This window comes from Strix aluco, chromosome 3 (assembly GCF_031877795.1).
Source record: "Strix aluco isolate bStrAlu1 chromosome 3, bStrAlu1.hap1, whole genome shotgun sequence".
NCBI classification, from domain to species: domain Eukaryota; kingdom Metazoa; phylum Chordata; class Aves; order Strigiformes; family Strigidae; genus Strix; species Strix aluco.
In genome coordinates, this window is record NC_133933.1 from 112269391 (window position 1) to 112286725 (window position 17335).

Sequence of the window (17335 nt, forward strand, 5' to 3'; positions counted from 1 at the left end):
CAAGGCAGCACCTTAACTGTTTCCACAATGGAATGAAACCAGTGAAGTGGAATGCACATAAGAAAGAAATTGCTATTGATCTCAGCCCAGGCCACACCATGCCTTGCATAGCAAATGGTTTCCATTACCTTACTATCTTAAGATAATTAATGTGCAGTCACTGCCCCTATCTTATGTTATCGGTCATTCTGATACTGCTCAATTTCTATCAGGCAATTCTACATTTTAGATGGGAGAGGCTTCATCAATAACTGTCATTTGAAGATAATTTTATAAGTCATGATGCCACCTACCCAATCCAATCTGTAAAATATGCACTTCATAGCTGCTTGACTACCTGCTACATAAAACCCCACTCTCCAATATAGTTTGTAACATAATTCTATTTATTGCTTTTTAATTATTACTATAAAACATATTAAAAACTTGAGAAAAATCTTTGCCTCTTTCAACATGATCTCATTTGTTTTGTTTCCCTGAGAGGTTATTTTTTTAAATTTGGCCAAATGATATTCACTGAAATACTGTACATATTTCTAACACTGCAGAATGAATTCTTTTATTTTATAATTGCAATATGATGCCATTTTACAATCATGTCATACTACTACAATTTAAATAAAGTTCCCATTTTGTAGAATTAATAACTTCATTTCAGAAATCTATGCAAAACTTAACATGTTAGCTCACACTTTCTCATGACATAACATACGGTATATAGAAATATTACCTTTACCATAATATGGCTTTTTGACATGGCCGTCACTGGGTTTAGGCTTCCTGTCATCTCCAGAAAGGTGTCTTGGAGACTGTTCCTCAAATGATCTCATATTATCCCTCCTTCCAGCTTCCACTGCCATTTTTTCTCTCATGGCTTTTGCTCTCTCAGTTTCCAAAGCAATTGCTTTCTCAAGTAGGGTTAAGTTACCTTTTGTCATATCAAACACTTCTTCAGACCTATCTGAAGTAATAGAGGTGGTATCATCGTCTCTTTCATGACAACCATCCTCCTTTGCACAGCTAGAAAAAGTCCTAGATCTGGGGCTCAACTGTTCTTCAAGCCTCATTAGGTTCATCATATCAGAGTAATTCCGGTCTGGTGTTCTTCCTTGGAAGTCATCTTCTTGCCTGACATGCTGACGAGTGTTCATGTTTTGCTGTTGATTTCTTTCCTGTGGGTTTGTCTCACTGAGTTTCCTAGCCAGATCAAAACACTGGTTCCTTAAGCACTCCAAACTGCTGAGACACACCTCTTCATCACTCTCCTCCACCATTTTTTCTGTAAGTCCATTGTTCACAGGCTTCCCTAGCATTACAAAGTTCATATTCCTATTATCTTGCTGTGAAGTATTGTCTGCATAATTTCTGTCATTAATGTTTTCTGAAAGCACTACACCATGTCCTTGTGCTAATAATTTAAGGGAGTCCACTGTTTCCCTAACAACATCACTGTCTAAATCTAAACTCAGCTCACTTTTCCGACCAATATTTTCGTTTTTGTCACTATCATCTTCCAGACTATTAGATGTATTGCTGTTCATTTCTGATTCTGTCCTGGCTCTGTATGCTGCATCCTCTGCAATTTTGCCAAGATTTAACAACGACTTGGCCACCAGTTCATCGTAATTATCATACTCATCATTATTGTTATCGTCTTTTTCTGTGTCTTGCATTATTCGAGTATTGTGACAATTCATTTGATGGTCTTCTGCATAAAAAACAGAAACAAAGAAAGAAACAAAGAAAGAAAGAAAAAGGAAAAGAAAAGAAAAAAGTGGCTACAATTGGAACTGTTGTTGCAATCGCATGGACAGAAAACAAACTACATGTCAAATATTGTTAATCGTACAGCAATTCTACAACTCTAAGGCCCATGTGAAGTTAATTTCTCTATAGTCCATAGGGCTATTTTTGTTTATTTGCTATTCACATGAATTTCTTTCACAGAACCGCTAAGAAAAAGGCAATCAAAATGCTAATTACTACTACTGCTAAATATTATGGCATAAATACTTAGGTTTCTCCTTTCACTTCTATATTTACAGTTTTATGGGGTTTATTACAATCATATTACTAATATGGCATAATTGACTATGCTTCCAACTTTTCTCACTCCTGTATTTCCTGTAAATATAGTAGATGGTAAAGGAGTGAGTACTACTGGATTTATTCTCTTATTGATGAATGCCATTCACCAAAAGAGAAAGAATATACACCAAGCAGGAAATTGTCACTTTTTTAACACCATACACACCATTAACACTAGATAACCAGTAACTACATGCAAAGATCAAAATGGCATTTTACTTAGTGGATCCACCAGTAGAAATCAAAATATCTCAGTTTAACTATGCAAACTGTGGAGAAGTAAGAATTTTAAATGAGTTGTTACATGAAAGGAAGATAGAAGCAACTAAATGCACAATATAATTTTAAGTAAATTATAAATATAAATAAATTTTAAATAAATAGCCCAAAATATATGGTCATAAATGTATGACAGGGCTGCTATCTACTGTCCTGTGTATTGTAACATAATGGTGCAGAGTTACCATATTTTACTTAGCTTTGTTTTATCAATTGTTGAATAATAGAGGGACAACTTAAGAAGATGGAGCCAATGTGAGGCCCTGAGGGTGAGATTCATCTCACCTAACTTTAGATATGAGCAAGGCAGGCATCTATATCTGAGTAAGCTACCCGATATTCCCATCCTTAGTCAGTAAGAGAAGCGAACGCTTTAAGATTACAGTCCACCAGATCTGGTTAAGATATCTTCTTGAGAATAATTAATAACTACTAAAGCACCTGTTTCTCTTCACTGACAACAAAGGGACTCAGACTAGATGCCTACCTTAAAAATATCCATATTTGGTCAGATGAATATCATCCAGAGAGCATTTTCTGATATCTCATGTTCACTCAGAAGTTACGTCATCCTTAGACCCATTCTTAAAACACACAAACATTCATCATTATTTACTAATGAACGTCTGATAAATTATATTTTGGTAATTGGCTACTCAAGCAATATTTAAATGTTTTGCATCACAACTGGAAAAGAAAGTTCCTAAATCTGTCATTACATTGACATGCTAGGCCAGTTTTTCAGCTGGTGCAAACTGAAAGAAACCAGTAGAGCTAGGACAATTAACACCCGCTCAAGAGCTAGTCCATCAACTTCTGATAGGATTTTTTCAGTTCAGATGTATTTTCAACACTGGTACACCTATAGCATTTTCTAAAGTGTGACTTTTATGTTTTGGGTTAAACAAACCAAAGTCGGAAATTTCAGGTAGTAGGTGGCTTGTACACTAACATTTCGATGATAGGGAATAATTGTTGATAAAAATATTTTTTATGTCAGTGGACAAGATAATAAATCAGAGTTTTAAATACAAAGCTCAACAGCACAATAATTAATATTTCAGCCACAAGATAGTATTCCTTCTACACAGTGGTTAGGGATCCTGGGATGATAGTAGGCTGTAGTTAAGCAGAACTGGTAGATGACTAGGCTACATCTAGGAAAAAAAATGCTCTAATGGTAAAATATTATATAGTATATATAATCTACTTCAATACAGTGGGAAGATAAATAATAGGGAAGGATGTATGGTATTTTCATATGACAAGATATTCCAAGTCAATAGTGGGTTACCTATTTATCATCAAAGGAGGTTTCATTTTAGTTGCAGTTGTTCTCAAGATAATCATAATCCATATTTATGTTTCAGTCTCTCACAAATTAAGTATATCAGAGTGTCAGATTTTCGGTGTAAAAGTAAGGGATGCCACTTACACTGCCTATCTGAAAAAATTCCATCTTGAATGACTGCATAGAAGTAGGCAGTTAAGGATTACTGGATAATTAGTTTGTGCTATTTGAAAAGCAAATGTTTTAATACACTAATAATAATTTTCTAAAGTGAAATGTACAAACAAATCCTACATTAATTTAAATATTAAGGATAAAACCTGATACCAAGAAGATTGTTCAGTAGAAACTGCTGCTTTTGTGGAGTGCTTCTTGTAACTACATCTGATGGGCAGTCAGATGTAGCAGAAGGAACATCAAAGTAATTAAAGAAGCAGTGAGCTATAGCTCCAAAATTGCCAGTGCCTTTAAGTTTAGGATGAGATATCTACAAACACTGGTGAAATCAGTCCAAATCTAGCTCTAACAGAATACTGAAATACAGAGTTAAAAAAACCCATATTTTCTCAAGCCATCCAGAGAACTGTTCAGGTATGCAGTGACTATTCTAGGCCAACTTTTGAAATGTGAAAGGTTTTGGGGTTTGTTTTTTAAAAAAGGGGGTTTGTGTTTGTTTTTTCATGAATGAGACTCATGTAAATGATCACCAATGGGAGGACTATGCTATACTTTGCCTCCACAACAGTGAAAAGTCAAAATATGAATCACGTACTGTATGAGTGAAGACATGTAAATTCCTTTTGAGTAGGTGAAGCTGGGTGAAAGCTGTAACTATAATACTTTTTATTCTGTTTGTTTGGTTATATCCTTTTCAGTTCTCCTGCCCGTTCAATCCTAAAAAGAAGAAGAAAAAAAGGTGGTGGAGGAGAAGAAAGTGTAAAGCATGAATCCCAGATGTGAGAGGCAGGAAAACAAAATATTTTAATCAAGTTTCATTCCTCCTCTTTTAATTTTTGGCCTTTTCTTGCATCTACTTTCTTTAACAGCTATTTTGCTTATGTTTATCTCCATGCAGCAGTTAATTTTGATGAAAAGGATATTTATGTATACTCTGTCATCTCCTCAATAACAGTCTAATGGATGCTGAGCCTGCTCTAGTGAAGCACCTGTGTCGCCTGTTTATTAAACTGAAATTTTAGTTTGTGTATTATTTAAGGGTCTTCTGGAAAGTATGTTAGTCCAGCAGCTCTACATGAACCTATGTGCCTTTGATTCAGCTCTGTAAAGTCTAATCTTGCTTTCATTTCACATTTCTACAGTTCCTAAGATTTAACCTTTAACTCGGTAACTACGTTTACACTGTGCTGTTTAACGGCCGTTTGTTAAATGACTGCAAAACACACAGGACTAAAACACTTAACTCTACCCCTTACATAAGTTTTGTAACCATTGACCTAAATTGCAGTTTTTTATTTGGTGAAGAGGCTGAGTTTGTCTCAAAAAGACACAAGTTAGCCAGTTCAGGTGAAGAGATCACAAAGTTATCATATATCCTTTTTCTGTTAGCTTTAGGGTTTCATGGACAAGGAATATGCAACACAGGTTTAGAAGAATACCAGATTATTTTAGCCCTCATCCACACAATACTATGAAAATTCAGGTATTCTTGATTGAAAAAATTGTTCTTTTTAACTTCCAACAGATATAACAAATCACAAAAGGGAAGTTATAGTGAAAACTATGTAGTAGCGCTGTAAAGAGCTGGAAGCCTTTAGCCATCTCAACAGAAGTGCACTCTTGTGTTGCACTAAAAAAGTGAATAATTTGATTTCTTATTGCACCTTTCATCCGAGGATCTCAAAGCACTTTACAAACATTATTTTAAAAAGCCTCACAACACCCCTGTGAGGTAGGTATTTTAACCCCATTTTACAGATGGGAAATTGAGACACAGAGAAGTTGAGTGACTCTTTCCATGTCATACCAGGAGTCACTGGAGAATAAGGACTACAGCCTCTACGTCCTTGATTGTTTCTCCCTTTGTTCCTATCACATTCATATTTAAACAATTTCTTGGCAGAAGAAATGGTTGGCTGTTTTTAGTATAGGGAGTCATGCAAAACAGCACCTTCTTTTTGAACAGGAAAATATACAGCATTTAGTTTGAGAGATTCTGCAGAGAGAGGCAATGATACTTCAGTAATAGCAGCTATATTCCTACCAAAGGCCAAAGACTTCAGAAACAAGATATTCCAAATCTGTGGTCCATGTATCAAATTACTCACTTTCTCCGAAGCACGGGAAAACATGATGGCTAACAAGCTGAAACTATATGTGGTCACATAGGCTTCCTGCCCCGATGGATGGTTTCATTATCCAGGCAGCATTGCCCATTTGAAAACACTGCTCTTGCTACTGCCACTTGTCAGTTCCTAAGTGCTCAGCATATGATACTACTCTATCACCCTTTTTCTCCCTCTAAAGTGCATGCATACATCTCCACATTACAGTCTATAAGAGCTGGCCTGTGAGAAATATTTAGCAAGACAATGTTGGCACAAATTAATCCCAAATCTTAGAAAGTTACAGCATTGTATGGGGCAGGGGGTTGTTTGTACATTGCCCTTTCCTCCTGGAAAATCTTATGAGTAAGGACACTGAAGAGGTGGAAAACTTAGTGAGCTCTCAACAACCTCTCCATTTCATAATGAAGAAATAGAGCACAAATGTAACTCTCCGAGGGCCTAAGCAAGGTTTCTAGAAGTCTGAACACTTCTATTGACGTAGGATTTGAATCAGAGCCCAAGCCTTTGAATATGCCTATTTCAGGGACACACTGAACGCTTAAGCTGACCATGTGCAATTCTTCATCTCTGCAAAAGTTCCTGAAGTTCTTTTACACTGTAAGTACTTCAGGTAAAGACCCAAGCAATTTGTTTTTACAGTAGTTGATTCCTTTATGGACCTTATATTATCTAATGAAAGTCAGAGGAAAAATGTAACTGCTCACTTATTTACTTGATGGACTCTAATTATTCCATTATATCTAATATTTTCACTCCTCCCCTTCAGCCTGTTACACCTACTTAGAATAGTTATAATAATGGGATTTACTGTTTAGACTCTCCTACAATAATTATAGTATTCAACTAATAACCAATGCTCAAAGTAAAATAAATGAAGAGTAGAAGTCATTAAGCATGGCAAGGAAGGTCTGAGCTGAAGAACACAGCACATCATGGTAGGATTCAGTATTATAAAGTAGGAGTGAGGACCACAGAGCAAGCCCATACAGACTTCTAAATACTGTAGATAATTTTCTGGCTTACTGTGTCTTTCTTTCCTCTTTTTTTGTTACATTTTGATATTTTCATTTTCTATGGGTACCACTTTTTATTTGGTTTTGCTCACTGGAAAATTAAGTACTACCTCCCCCTACCCCACCCCACCCCGGACTACAAGGGATCCTCACAGATCTGAATTTCTTTCCTATTATGGAGTGATTAGTGACATATAAAAAGCAATTACTGACATATAAAAGAATTCCTTGTTTTTTCTTCTTTTTGCTACTAAAATACATTTTAAATAGAAACAATGAATATTAATAAATTATTTTGGCATAGCAGCATTTTTGAAGATTTAGTTTTCTGTACAAATCAGTGTATTCTCATCTAAATGCACAGGTGTTTGTATATAATCAGTGCCCTGAAATACTCTTTTTTCTTTGCTTATGCTATCCTTATGACCTGTTATCATGCCTTTGCCTATGTCAGAGCTGCATGAATAGCATCCCACTCTACAAATATTCACATAAAGTATTGCTAGAATATAGACGTCCTTACTTGCATCATTCCTATTAGTATCATAGAATCAGGCAGGAGTTGGATAAAGAGAAAGAGCATCAGATAATCCAGATGAATGGGTCAACCATGTTTTCCCACCCTAAACCCCTATGAGCTACCTGTATCAGTACAGTTTTGGAAAAGGATCTGAAGATATCTGACAGCTCCTCTGGCAAGATCATGACTGTGGCAATCTTGCTTCAAGTGACAAACTGCAACAACTTAAAAATTATTAGATTCTGACTCAAGTTGATAAACTCTGTTTAAGATTTTGTCTTTTCACCACAAGGTGCTGTTTGCCTTTCTTTGATCTTAGAGCATCTCATATGCCATCTCCATTGCACTCATGCCATGGAATCATGTAGAAGCTGAGGTTGGAAGGGACCTCTGGAGGTTATCTGGTTCAATCCTTGCTCAAAAAAAGGGCCAGCTTAAAGTAGATTCTCAGGACCCTGTCCTGTCAGTCCAGTTTTGAATTATCTTCCAGGATGGAGATAGCACAGCATCTCTGGGAAATCTGTTCCAGTGTTTGACCACCCTCATGGGGAAAAATTCCTTCCTTATTTCTAAATGGAATTTCTTTTGTTACAACTGGTGTCTGTTGTCTCTTATTCTGTCACTGCGCATCTCCATTTTCTCTCTACTCTCCACATAAGAAGCTGGACAGGCATAAGATCTCCCCTTAGCCTTCTCTTCCGCAAGTGAACAAACTCTTCTTTCCCAGCCTCTCTTTGTACATCATGTGCTCCAGCTCTTTTATCATCTTGATTGTTCACCACTGGACTCCAGTATTCCAAGGCTTTCTTGGACTGACAAGCCCAAAACCGGATCTAGTGTTCCACATACAACAGTGTAAGTGCTGAATAAAGGGGAATAATCACTTCCCACAGCCTTCTGGTTACAACCTCCAGTCTTTTCACCCTGACAGCCAAACATTATTTCCAAAAAGTCAAAAGGCAATGAATATGCTGGGATTATTTTTTTCCACCACAGAGAGAGCAGAAAATACTTTTTGGTTATCTACAGGCATCCCTTTAAGTAGATAAGGTCCATGGTTTGTATGAAGCCTGCTTGTTTGGTTTGCAGTATCTGCAATATTTGGTATGAAGGCATATGTTTAGGTTTGAGAAGAAACTTGCTGAGAATATCTGTGATCAGAAGTGGATATGTTGAGTTTGCAAGGGCAGTATGATTTAGCCAGTCATTCCCATCTGGTCCGTGCTTCTTTGAGAATCAGGTTCAACCAGTCCTTAAGTGTTTTAACCTGACTTCTGTCCAGGCAGATAATGAGACGGCTTTAGTTGATGACTGGTATTCATTTCATCCTACTTTTTCTCCCCAGGAAGTCTATATGAGGGAGGAGAGATACTCTGTCTCATAGCCTTATAATGACTCAGTGGAGTATGGCTGTTTCTCTCAGGTTTCCGCAGCTCAGCAGGGCAGCAGGCAATGAAGAAGCCAAAGCTATTCTCCAGATACTGAGATACAGCAGGGAGACAGCAGGGGAGCAGAGGACCAGCTGCACCGATGGGAGAACACCCACTCAGACAGCTCTTGATATGGAGCTTCTCATGGGGCTACTCCAAAGGCTGCTTAGGAGACAGTGACCCCTACCTATACTCCTCTCCATGATCATTGCTTTGCAAAGGATGCAGCCTGGAGAACACATTTTCAGTTCATAAACTAACATTTTCTTTCTCACATACAAATCTCTGAGAAGACAGGTTGGAAACTGTTACTATAAAGATACATAATCTCTTTTCACTGGTTCAGTTCAGATCTCTGACTCAGTGCAGATGTCCATATTGAACATGTCTCCATATGAACTAGACATCTAGAGTCCATTTACAGGCAGTGGACAAAAGCATGCATCCTGGGATGTAATTTATTTCATCCTAACCTAGGTATCTAAAGTATATAGGCTCAATTATTCCCTAAAAATGACTATTTCTCTTGATCAGTTATAAATGAAATTGATGGGATGAATCCTATTCCAATTGCTTTTACTCAAAACTTTCTAATTGTTCCTTGCAGAACTTCAACAATATCTTTACTATGACACAGTAGGAGTTTCAGGGAGAAAGGAATGAAGGAGCTACCCAAAAGGAGCTATCTTTAGGTTGCAGACAAAGTTACACAGGGAAAGGTTGGTGTGGAAGGGGTAGTATGGATGCTTTGGATGGGACAGATGTTTGCATTTGTATGAGTTACATGGAGAGAGTTATATCTTACTGGATGTGTCTGATCTCCGTTATAAGTTTAATTACTTCTTTTTAGTTGTGTTTCATTATCAAAGGAAGCCTCTTTGTGCTCTGATAATAATCTCACCTGACTGGCAGAGGGGACAGAGGCACACATCACTGCTGTTCTAGAGGATGAGAGAACTGCTAAAAATAATATTGTTGAAATTTCTTGTTCCTGTCTCTCTTTGTATCCCCTCAATGAGTTCAGTACTAAGGGATCTGGAAGGACAAAGACTTCGATGTGCAAGAGTGCCAGACTTTACTTCATCTGAAATGTAAAGCTTTCCGTTAGGGGTTTGTTCCTTTTCAACTTATCCCCTCATCCAGCTTCTTCATCTACATTTCCCATCTTTTCATGACAGGGAAGGCTGAGTAATACTCCATAGAATAAGGAGAAAGTAAATACAAAGGGTGCCTTGCCCCTTTGGTTATAGTATGAACTAATTAGAGACAGAACACCAGACCAAGATATGGCATGTGATTATTCATCCCGCTACACTCTTAGTGAAGACCTGGCATGATTTTGCCTTGAGTGACTCAGCATCCTTCCAGCAATGTCCAGACACAGTGCAGAGGTGCTGGTGAGGGACCATTCCCAAGATGGAGTTTGAATGTGGGGATCCTATTTTGGAAGGTAAAAGCTTATCTGTATGCACTTGTCATACAACTGCTGAACTCAGCATTAAATGAGTGGACTGTGGCCTGTTTTTATTAACTCACATAGGTGTAGTCTTTGATTACTGTGACTGAAGAGACAGAGAACAAGGCAGGAGAATCTGTAAATTGGGATCAATGGAAAGCACACTGTTAACCGTAGCTTCAGAAAGAACAAGTAAGGCAAACGGGAACCTATTTTTTTAACCATGCTACTTCAGTCAGTCAAGAACATATATACAGTGGACCTCAAAAAAGAGACAATAGTTACTCAATGATGCAGCTAGCTCTTAGCTAGCTACAAAGGGTCTTTATTATCTTCTGTTTATTTGCCATCTATATTACTTGTACAGATGGCCTGTGAGATTGGAAATGTCTAAGAAGGAGATTAGAGTACGAGACCTGCCAAATGCAGGAAATGTATGCTATGGTAACAGATCTAAAAAAACTTTTTCTGTCACTACTGCATCTCCAAAGATATTTCCAGTAAGGCTCTTCCAACTACCTGTCCACCTAAAGAAAACACAGTGCCACCATTTTAGAAATTGTCAGCTCCTCCTTTCTATGAATGATTTCCCATTGCTGTTCAGATCTGCACTGAAATATCTGTCCTGATAATAAAAGCTTGTATCTCATAAAAGGAAAACTTTTCATGGACAAATGTAACCACCTACATATTTTCATATATTTCTATATATTTCCAACTAAAGATATACCTGCCAGCTATGATGGCAGTGGCTTTGTAGCCAGCCTCACAGTGCCTAAATTGACTAGAGCAGCACAGTTTCAGTGCATGACAACTCTGCTGAAAACGCTTGCTCCAACTGGCCTCACGGAAACAACAATCTACAAAGTAGATCAATCAAACAAATAACCACAATAACCAGTATTCTGGAAATACACCCACACAAACACACACACACATGCAGATACAGACATAATCTTACACTGTACAAAACTAAAACCTGAGTCTGAGTCCAGTCTCAGGATGGTTCAGCTCAGAACTTGTTTTGCTGGAGTTCACTGTGAAAGTAATGTACATGAGATAAAGTTAATACCTCTACTTCTGCTTGAAATTATTTTTGTTTTTATTTTTTTCTTCAAGTATTCATCAGGTGATTCATACTGAAATCATCCTAACTTATTGTTCACTTTCAATTGCACTTTGTATGATTATTTTTAGGCTCTAGTCTCATTAACTTGGATTTCTGCACACTGAAGTATCTGAGCTACTTAAGAAACAATGGAATTAACCTATCCAACATGAACTTTTCCTCTCTGTCCCTTTGTGTCTGGTGCTGTATTATGCTTTATGACTTCAAAATGAATTTATTAAATGGAACTGCATCAAATCTGTTCCTAAAACTCTGATAAAGTGTACATTATTTCCACACTTCTTATCTTCTCAGTGATGTGCAATTTGTGGATTTCAAGCAAAACATGTATCTGCCAAAGGACAGGTATTCTTTATGAACACATTGCTATTACTTTTATTTATGCATTTCTAAATAGTTAGTAATTTGGCTTATCACTGTTTGTATCTTCTCCACAGATCAAGTCAAGTCTAATAATCCTGGTTCTCGTATTATAAAAAGTCTTAAGAGTCTACACTTACTGGTTAGGTTTTTAAAAGTGCTCTGCATCTGTCTAATTCTGAGTCTACAAATGACAATGATATAAAATCCCATCAGTGTTGTACAAAGACACAGTAAGTTACATTGCATCATGAACTGTAGGAAAATGCTCACATATTAAGGAGAGGAAAATATAACAACAGAACAGAACTATACTGTGCTGCATTGCCTGTGGGTGTGGGTATTCTGTCTAGCTCTGATTCTGATCAGCTATTCTGTAAAATCAACCTTCTTTCTTAAACCTTTTTATTGTTATTTTAAAGATTCTGTACAAGGAAGATTCCAGACTGCAGCTTTTATATCTTTGTTGTTTCCTGCTGTCCAGGAAGGAATCCTAACAGCATATTGTACTTGGTCTCTGTAGTACTCCCATGCTGACTTCCTAATCATTTCTTTATGTCTTTCTGCATTCTTTTTTTTTTTTTTTTTCCTAAGTCCTGTACTCCCTTTTACACTTGGGACTTACTCTTTCCATTTCTGTGTCAGAAGACCCTCCAGTCATTGAATCAAATTTGTTCTTAAACTCATCTTTAGAGGGCATTTCAACATGAATCACTTTTTACAGAGTCATGAATAGCAGCAGTAATTTCTGCATCACTTTCAGATTGGACTTCTCATGTGTCATGTTGTACAAAATTATTTATTCTTTCTCTTGGTGATACAACTACACCTATGTTCATTTGTGGCTTAAACCTGGGAGACATCTAATCTTTAGCACTGATCCTCTTCTATGTGTACTGAAACAGCTCCAACCTTAAGAAGCTCTCCAGTCTGCCATTTAAACCTTGAAGGATTACAGACATTGGGTGTTTTCATACATAAGTTCCCAGAGAGACCCAATCCAATAAGTATGCTCTAATACACATTTGAAAGAAGAAGGCTTCCCATAAAGTGTTGCTTTGACTGCCTTGCTTTAATTTGCAGCCAAGGGAAGAACTGCCTTTTTCCTCCTTCATTTCCCCTGTTCACCTCTGCCTGTCCATCTCCCAGGTAAAATACATTGTTTAGTAGGTCACTTGCTAAAGAATTGGAAGATTTAAGAATAAAAGGTTTCCCAGTTTGACTGGATTCAACACCATGTCTCCCAAAAAAGTTTGCTAGTCACCACAATAAAAGCTAGACTGGATGCAAGCTCCATGAGGAAGCAGAAAGCACAAGACCCATATGTTTTTTTTCATGCTATTTGACTCACGCAAAAATATAATGTCTTTATTGCATATAATATACAAGGGCACTTGCCTAACAGAGAGAAATGTAGTGTCTGATCCCTGCTCCCAGAACTGATTTTGTAACCTAATATTAAGCAGACAATTCATAAGAAGGTTAGAGTGTCCTTGGAGCAAAGACAGGAATCCAGCATGTCCCGCTTTCCCAGAAGAATGACCTCCTTTAGTCTGCTGCAGTTTTTGAATTCTTTTTCTAGGGTGTGATAGATCTTCAGCAGAATGCATAAGAGCACTGCTTATGCAAAGCAGTCTCCGGTCTAGCCTCCAACCTTAGGAAAGAAGGAAATGCAGCCCTGAACTCCTGCATCGCCTCTCACACTCAACTCAGGCACCTGAGTTACACCTAGGGGCAGAATTTCCATTTCATTCCATCCTGAAACATTTATCTCGCTCCATCAAATGTAGGAGGATCCCTGACTCCCAAGAAAGGATTCCACTTTCTACTCACTTAAAAGTTGTCCTTTCTGACTCTGTTTTCAGAGAAGAACATCCACAGACTGCTCTCATTAGATAATAAACAAACTCTAATATAAACATTAGTAAATTTTTTCTAAGTCCAACTCCAGCCCTATTCCTAACAGTCTGGTAATAATTATCTGCCATTCTGTATTTCCAATGTTACTTCTCAAAATATATTTTGCACTTAATGATCTGAGGGCAAAGTTTTGTTCAACATATTGCAATAGAAAAAGAAACAATTTTTAACTTTCCATTGGATGCCAGCCTTTCAAGCTGAATGATGTTTCAATTATTGCAGATGATAAAAAGACAGTCTTCTCTAAAATCTTCAGTCCAGTGCTTTACAGGGTGTCTAAGAAAGTGTTTAGCAGGTGCATCTGGTTTATATAGAACTTTTATGATAAACTGAAGCAGTTGGTGAAACAACAGATATGATACAATAGAAACCAAAAGGAAAGGAGTTGCATAGCATGCTTTAAAGTGCATATGATAAGTACAGAATCTCCCACATATACTTTGGAAAATGTAAAGACATAACCCTAGCCTGACATGGGCCTGGGCAGCTTTGCAAACAGTCCTGCATTAGGTGACGGGAAGTATTCATGCCACAGACCTTTCCCTTGTTACCGTTAGTAATCCATGTCTACGGAGTACAAGGAAGAAAATGCCTGCTTGGTTTTTTTGTAATTGTAAATTCTGCTCTTCTGTGGTGTGGTTCCTTTAGTGTCAACAGCAATACTATTACTTAATCTTCTTATTAATAGTATAGCCTGAAAAATTAAGCTTTTGGGATGACAGAACTATCAGATTGATGAGTTCACCTAATGAACCCCCAATAAGTCTTAAGCTGTCAATCCTGTTAACTGGCAAAACTTTCTCTTACAGAGACACCGCAAATTTTTGCTAAAACAGTAATATTTACTGCAAGAGCATATCATATCTGCCATGGATTCCTTGGAAAAACATGAAAAAAAACCCCAAGTGTGATATTATGGATACTTGACATGCTTAATGTTAGAGACTGACTATTTTCAGTACTTTCTGCATGAAGCCTTTATGTGCCAAATAATTCTGAGGATTTCAGCAACAGTGACCAAAACCAGCTTGAGTCCATAACAACATTCCTGGCCTTTCCTGACTACTATTTAACATCCTTTACCAAACTCTTTGAGATGGCTTCCATTCCTAGCATTAGTCCTCTTTTCTTCCGCTAAGTGGCTTGGCCTTCCTTGCTGTCCAGCAAGCTAATTGTAGTTCCCACAATCTACTCTCAAAAAGTATCTTTAAAATACATTAATTCACAGAAGGGAAAGTATCTCTTATAGTATAAAAGAACTATGTCATATGTGATACAGGTGACAAAAGAACAAAACTGAGTTGTTCTGAGACCTGTAAAATGAGGAAGAAATGCTTCCATAAAAAAGGTATTCAGGATTACATATATATGTTCATTATACATCAACTCTTTTGCTTCAAAAGAATTCTTTGTTAGTGGTGTTGTTTATATATTTCAGTTAAACAAAATTTCTGTGACTTAAGGCATTTGCCAGGACTGCAAATTTGATTCATGAGAATAGATATGGATCAGAAGAAATGATCGATCCAGTCTGGAATTTTATTTCATTTTATTATCTTCTGGAGGAACTGTAATAGTAGAAAAATAACTCCTACAAAAAAGGTTCTGTGCTTTTCAGGGTGAAAAGCTGTCGTTTGTGTTCACTCTTTTAGGACAAATAATGCAAGCCCAGTGGGAATTGTGAATGAATATGATGATCAAAGTTTGTCCTTAATGCTGCACTCTACACACAAGAAGAAAAATAGGATCCTCTAACACCAACCAAGTAAAACTTATTTTTAAGAATCATTACATCTGTAGTGTCAAGAAGGATTCATACAGAGTCTGCGGTCACTGTGTAAGCTGCAGTACAGTGTGGACAATGCAATCTTTGAAATAACACTGTGAAAGGCAAAGGAATTCAAAGAGAGAACATGAAGAGTTTGGTTTTGCACAACCTGTGAATATGTTAGCAAAAGTGCCATATCCCAGATGTGAGACCTTCTACATCATCAGGTCATTATGTTTGCAGATGTAAAGAGCTGCTGTACTACTGAGTTCACTATTGGTTCTTTGAAGTACCATAATACATAAGCAACCAGCTTCTTGGCACAACTGTGCCAAAACCAGGAGATGATTGGTATCAAGCTGGTTACAGAGAGTCTGAGCGAGAATCGGAATACAGTTCCAAGGCTACAGCACTTTCGCTCTGAATTTCTTCTCCAATTCACCTTATTCCAGAAAGAATTAATTTTACTGTATGATCTTGCCAGATAAGGAATAAAAGAGGCAAAATCAAGGATTCACTCAGCATTTATCTGCAGACAGAAGGATGCAATGGAAATACAGAAAAGGCAACCTCTACACAGCCTCTTCTTGAGGATTGCAATCTGAGAGAAGCCAAAGTAGCACTGCTGAGATATCCATATATTCCTTTCCAGACCTGCTCCTCTGGCAAGACTGGAGAAAGGTTTAGTCACACATAAGCCCTGGAACAATTTGACATTAAATGGGCCCAACATCTCATGTTCAGCTAACACTGAAGGGAAGAGTAGGTAAATTAAAAATACAAGCAAGCAACCCCATGCCACATAAAACAGATTCAGAATGAAGCAGCATTAAAATCAGATGTGCTGAATGTGTCCTGTGATGCTCTTACTAAGGCCTGCAGTTCAGACCCTGAACTCCTTAAGCATCCCAACGTCCTCTACAGAATGTCTGCTTACATCAACAAAAGTTGTGTAAGGCAGAGATCTATAATCTGTCTCATCAATGGTGAATAATTTCTTTACACTGCATAAAGCTATAACTGAATCATTTGCTCTTGAAGGATCAGATATTTCACATTATCATTTAAGGCCTTTTATTTGTAGGAAAGTTAAAGTGAAGAGGGCTACTAACTGCTTAAAGTTAAACGTAAGTTTCTAGACACAGCCTGGAAAGTTTACTGAGCTTCTGAGTTAAATATTCATAGAGAAGGAAGTCTTTTTAAATAGTTCTTTAAGGGGAGGAAAAGTTAGGTATGACATGTGCAACACCACCTCACATAAATGTAACTCTATTGACATAAAGTTATTTTTTATTTGTCCTGATGTAAACAAGCTCAGTATCAGGTCCTATCTCACTTCAGAGAATTCAAAAATAATGTTTAAATAATGCCCTTAAATTATACTGCCTATGAGCAGCAAACACCTTGAGCATGGAACACAGCAGCAAGCAAAAGTTTGCTAAACTAACACCACAGTCAAGTTTAAGCAATCGACCAAACAACCAACAACAAATGTGTACCAACTGTAATAAATCTGAACTTTTTCCACAAGAACTAGAGGTATCCAGAGGTTGTTTACTGGATAGCTGTTTCCCCACTCTACTCCACAACTTTGAGGTTTCCAGCTCTGAACTTCCTGTTCCAAATCTTTTAACTGCATTATTTCCAACAAAAATTTTCAGAGAAAATGTTTAATCTGAATGTCTCTATATGAAATAATATAAACAGCTAAACAGAACATGTTGTAGTTCATGCTTGCATCTTCAATGCAGAAAGAAGGTATCAATAAAAGTTCT

The 17335-nt window shown here is 37.3% G+C and overlaps 1 protein-coding gene across 11 annotated transcripts in view; it reads right to left on the reverse strand.

Annotated features, from left to right (window-relative positions):
• MYT1L (myelin transcription factor 1 like) overlaps window positions 1-17335 on the reverse strand; it is a 314269-nt gene that overhangs the window by 82597 nt on the left and 214337 nt on the right. For 8 of the 11 annotated variants that reach the window (XM_074819977.1, XM_074819976.1, XM_074819975.1 and 5 more), the window contains one exon: window positions 731-1708. The exons of 1 other annotated variant lie outside the window; for it this stretch is intronic. In XM_074819977.1, the coding sequence (XP_074676078.1) occupies window positions 731-1708 (978 nt within the window). The remainder of the gene's footprint in view (window positions 1-730; window positions 1709-17335) is intronic. 2 more of the 11 variants (XM_074819974.1, XM_074819972.1) reach the window with 1 other exon arrangement.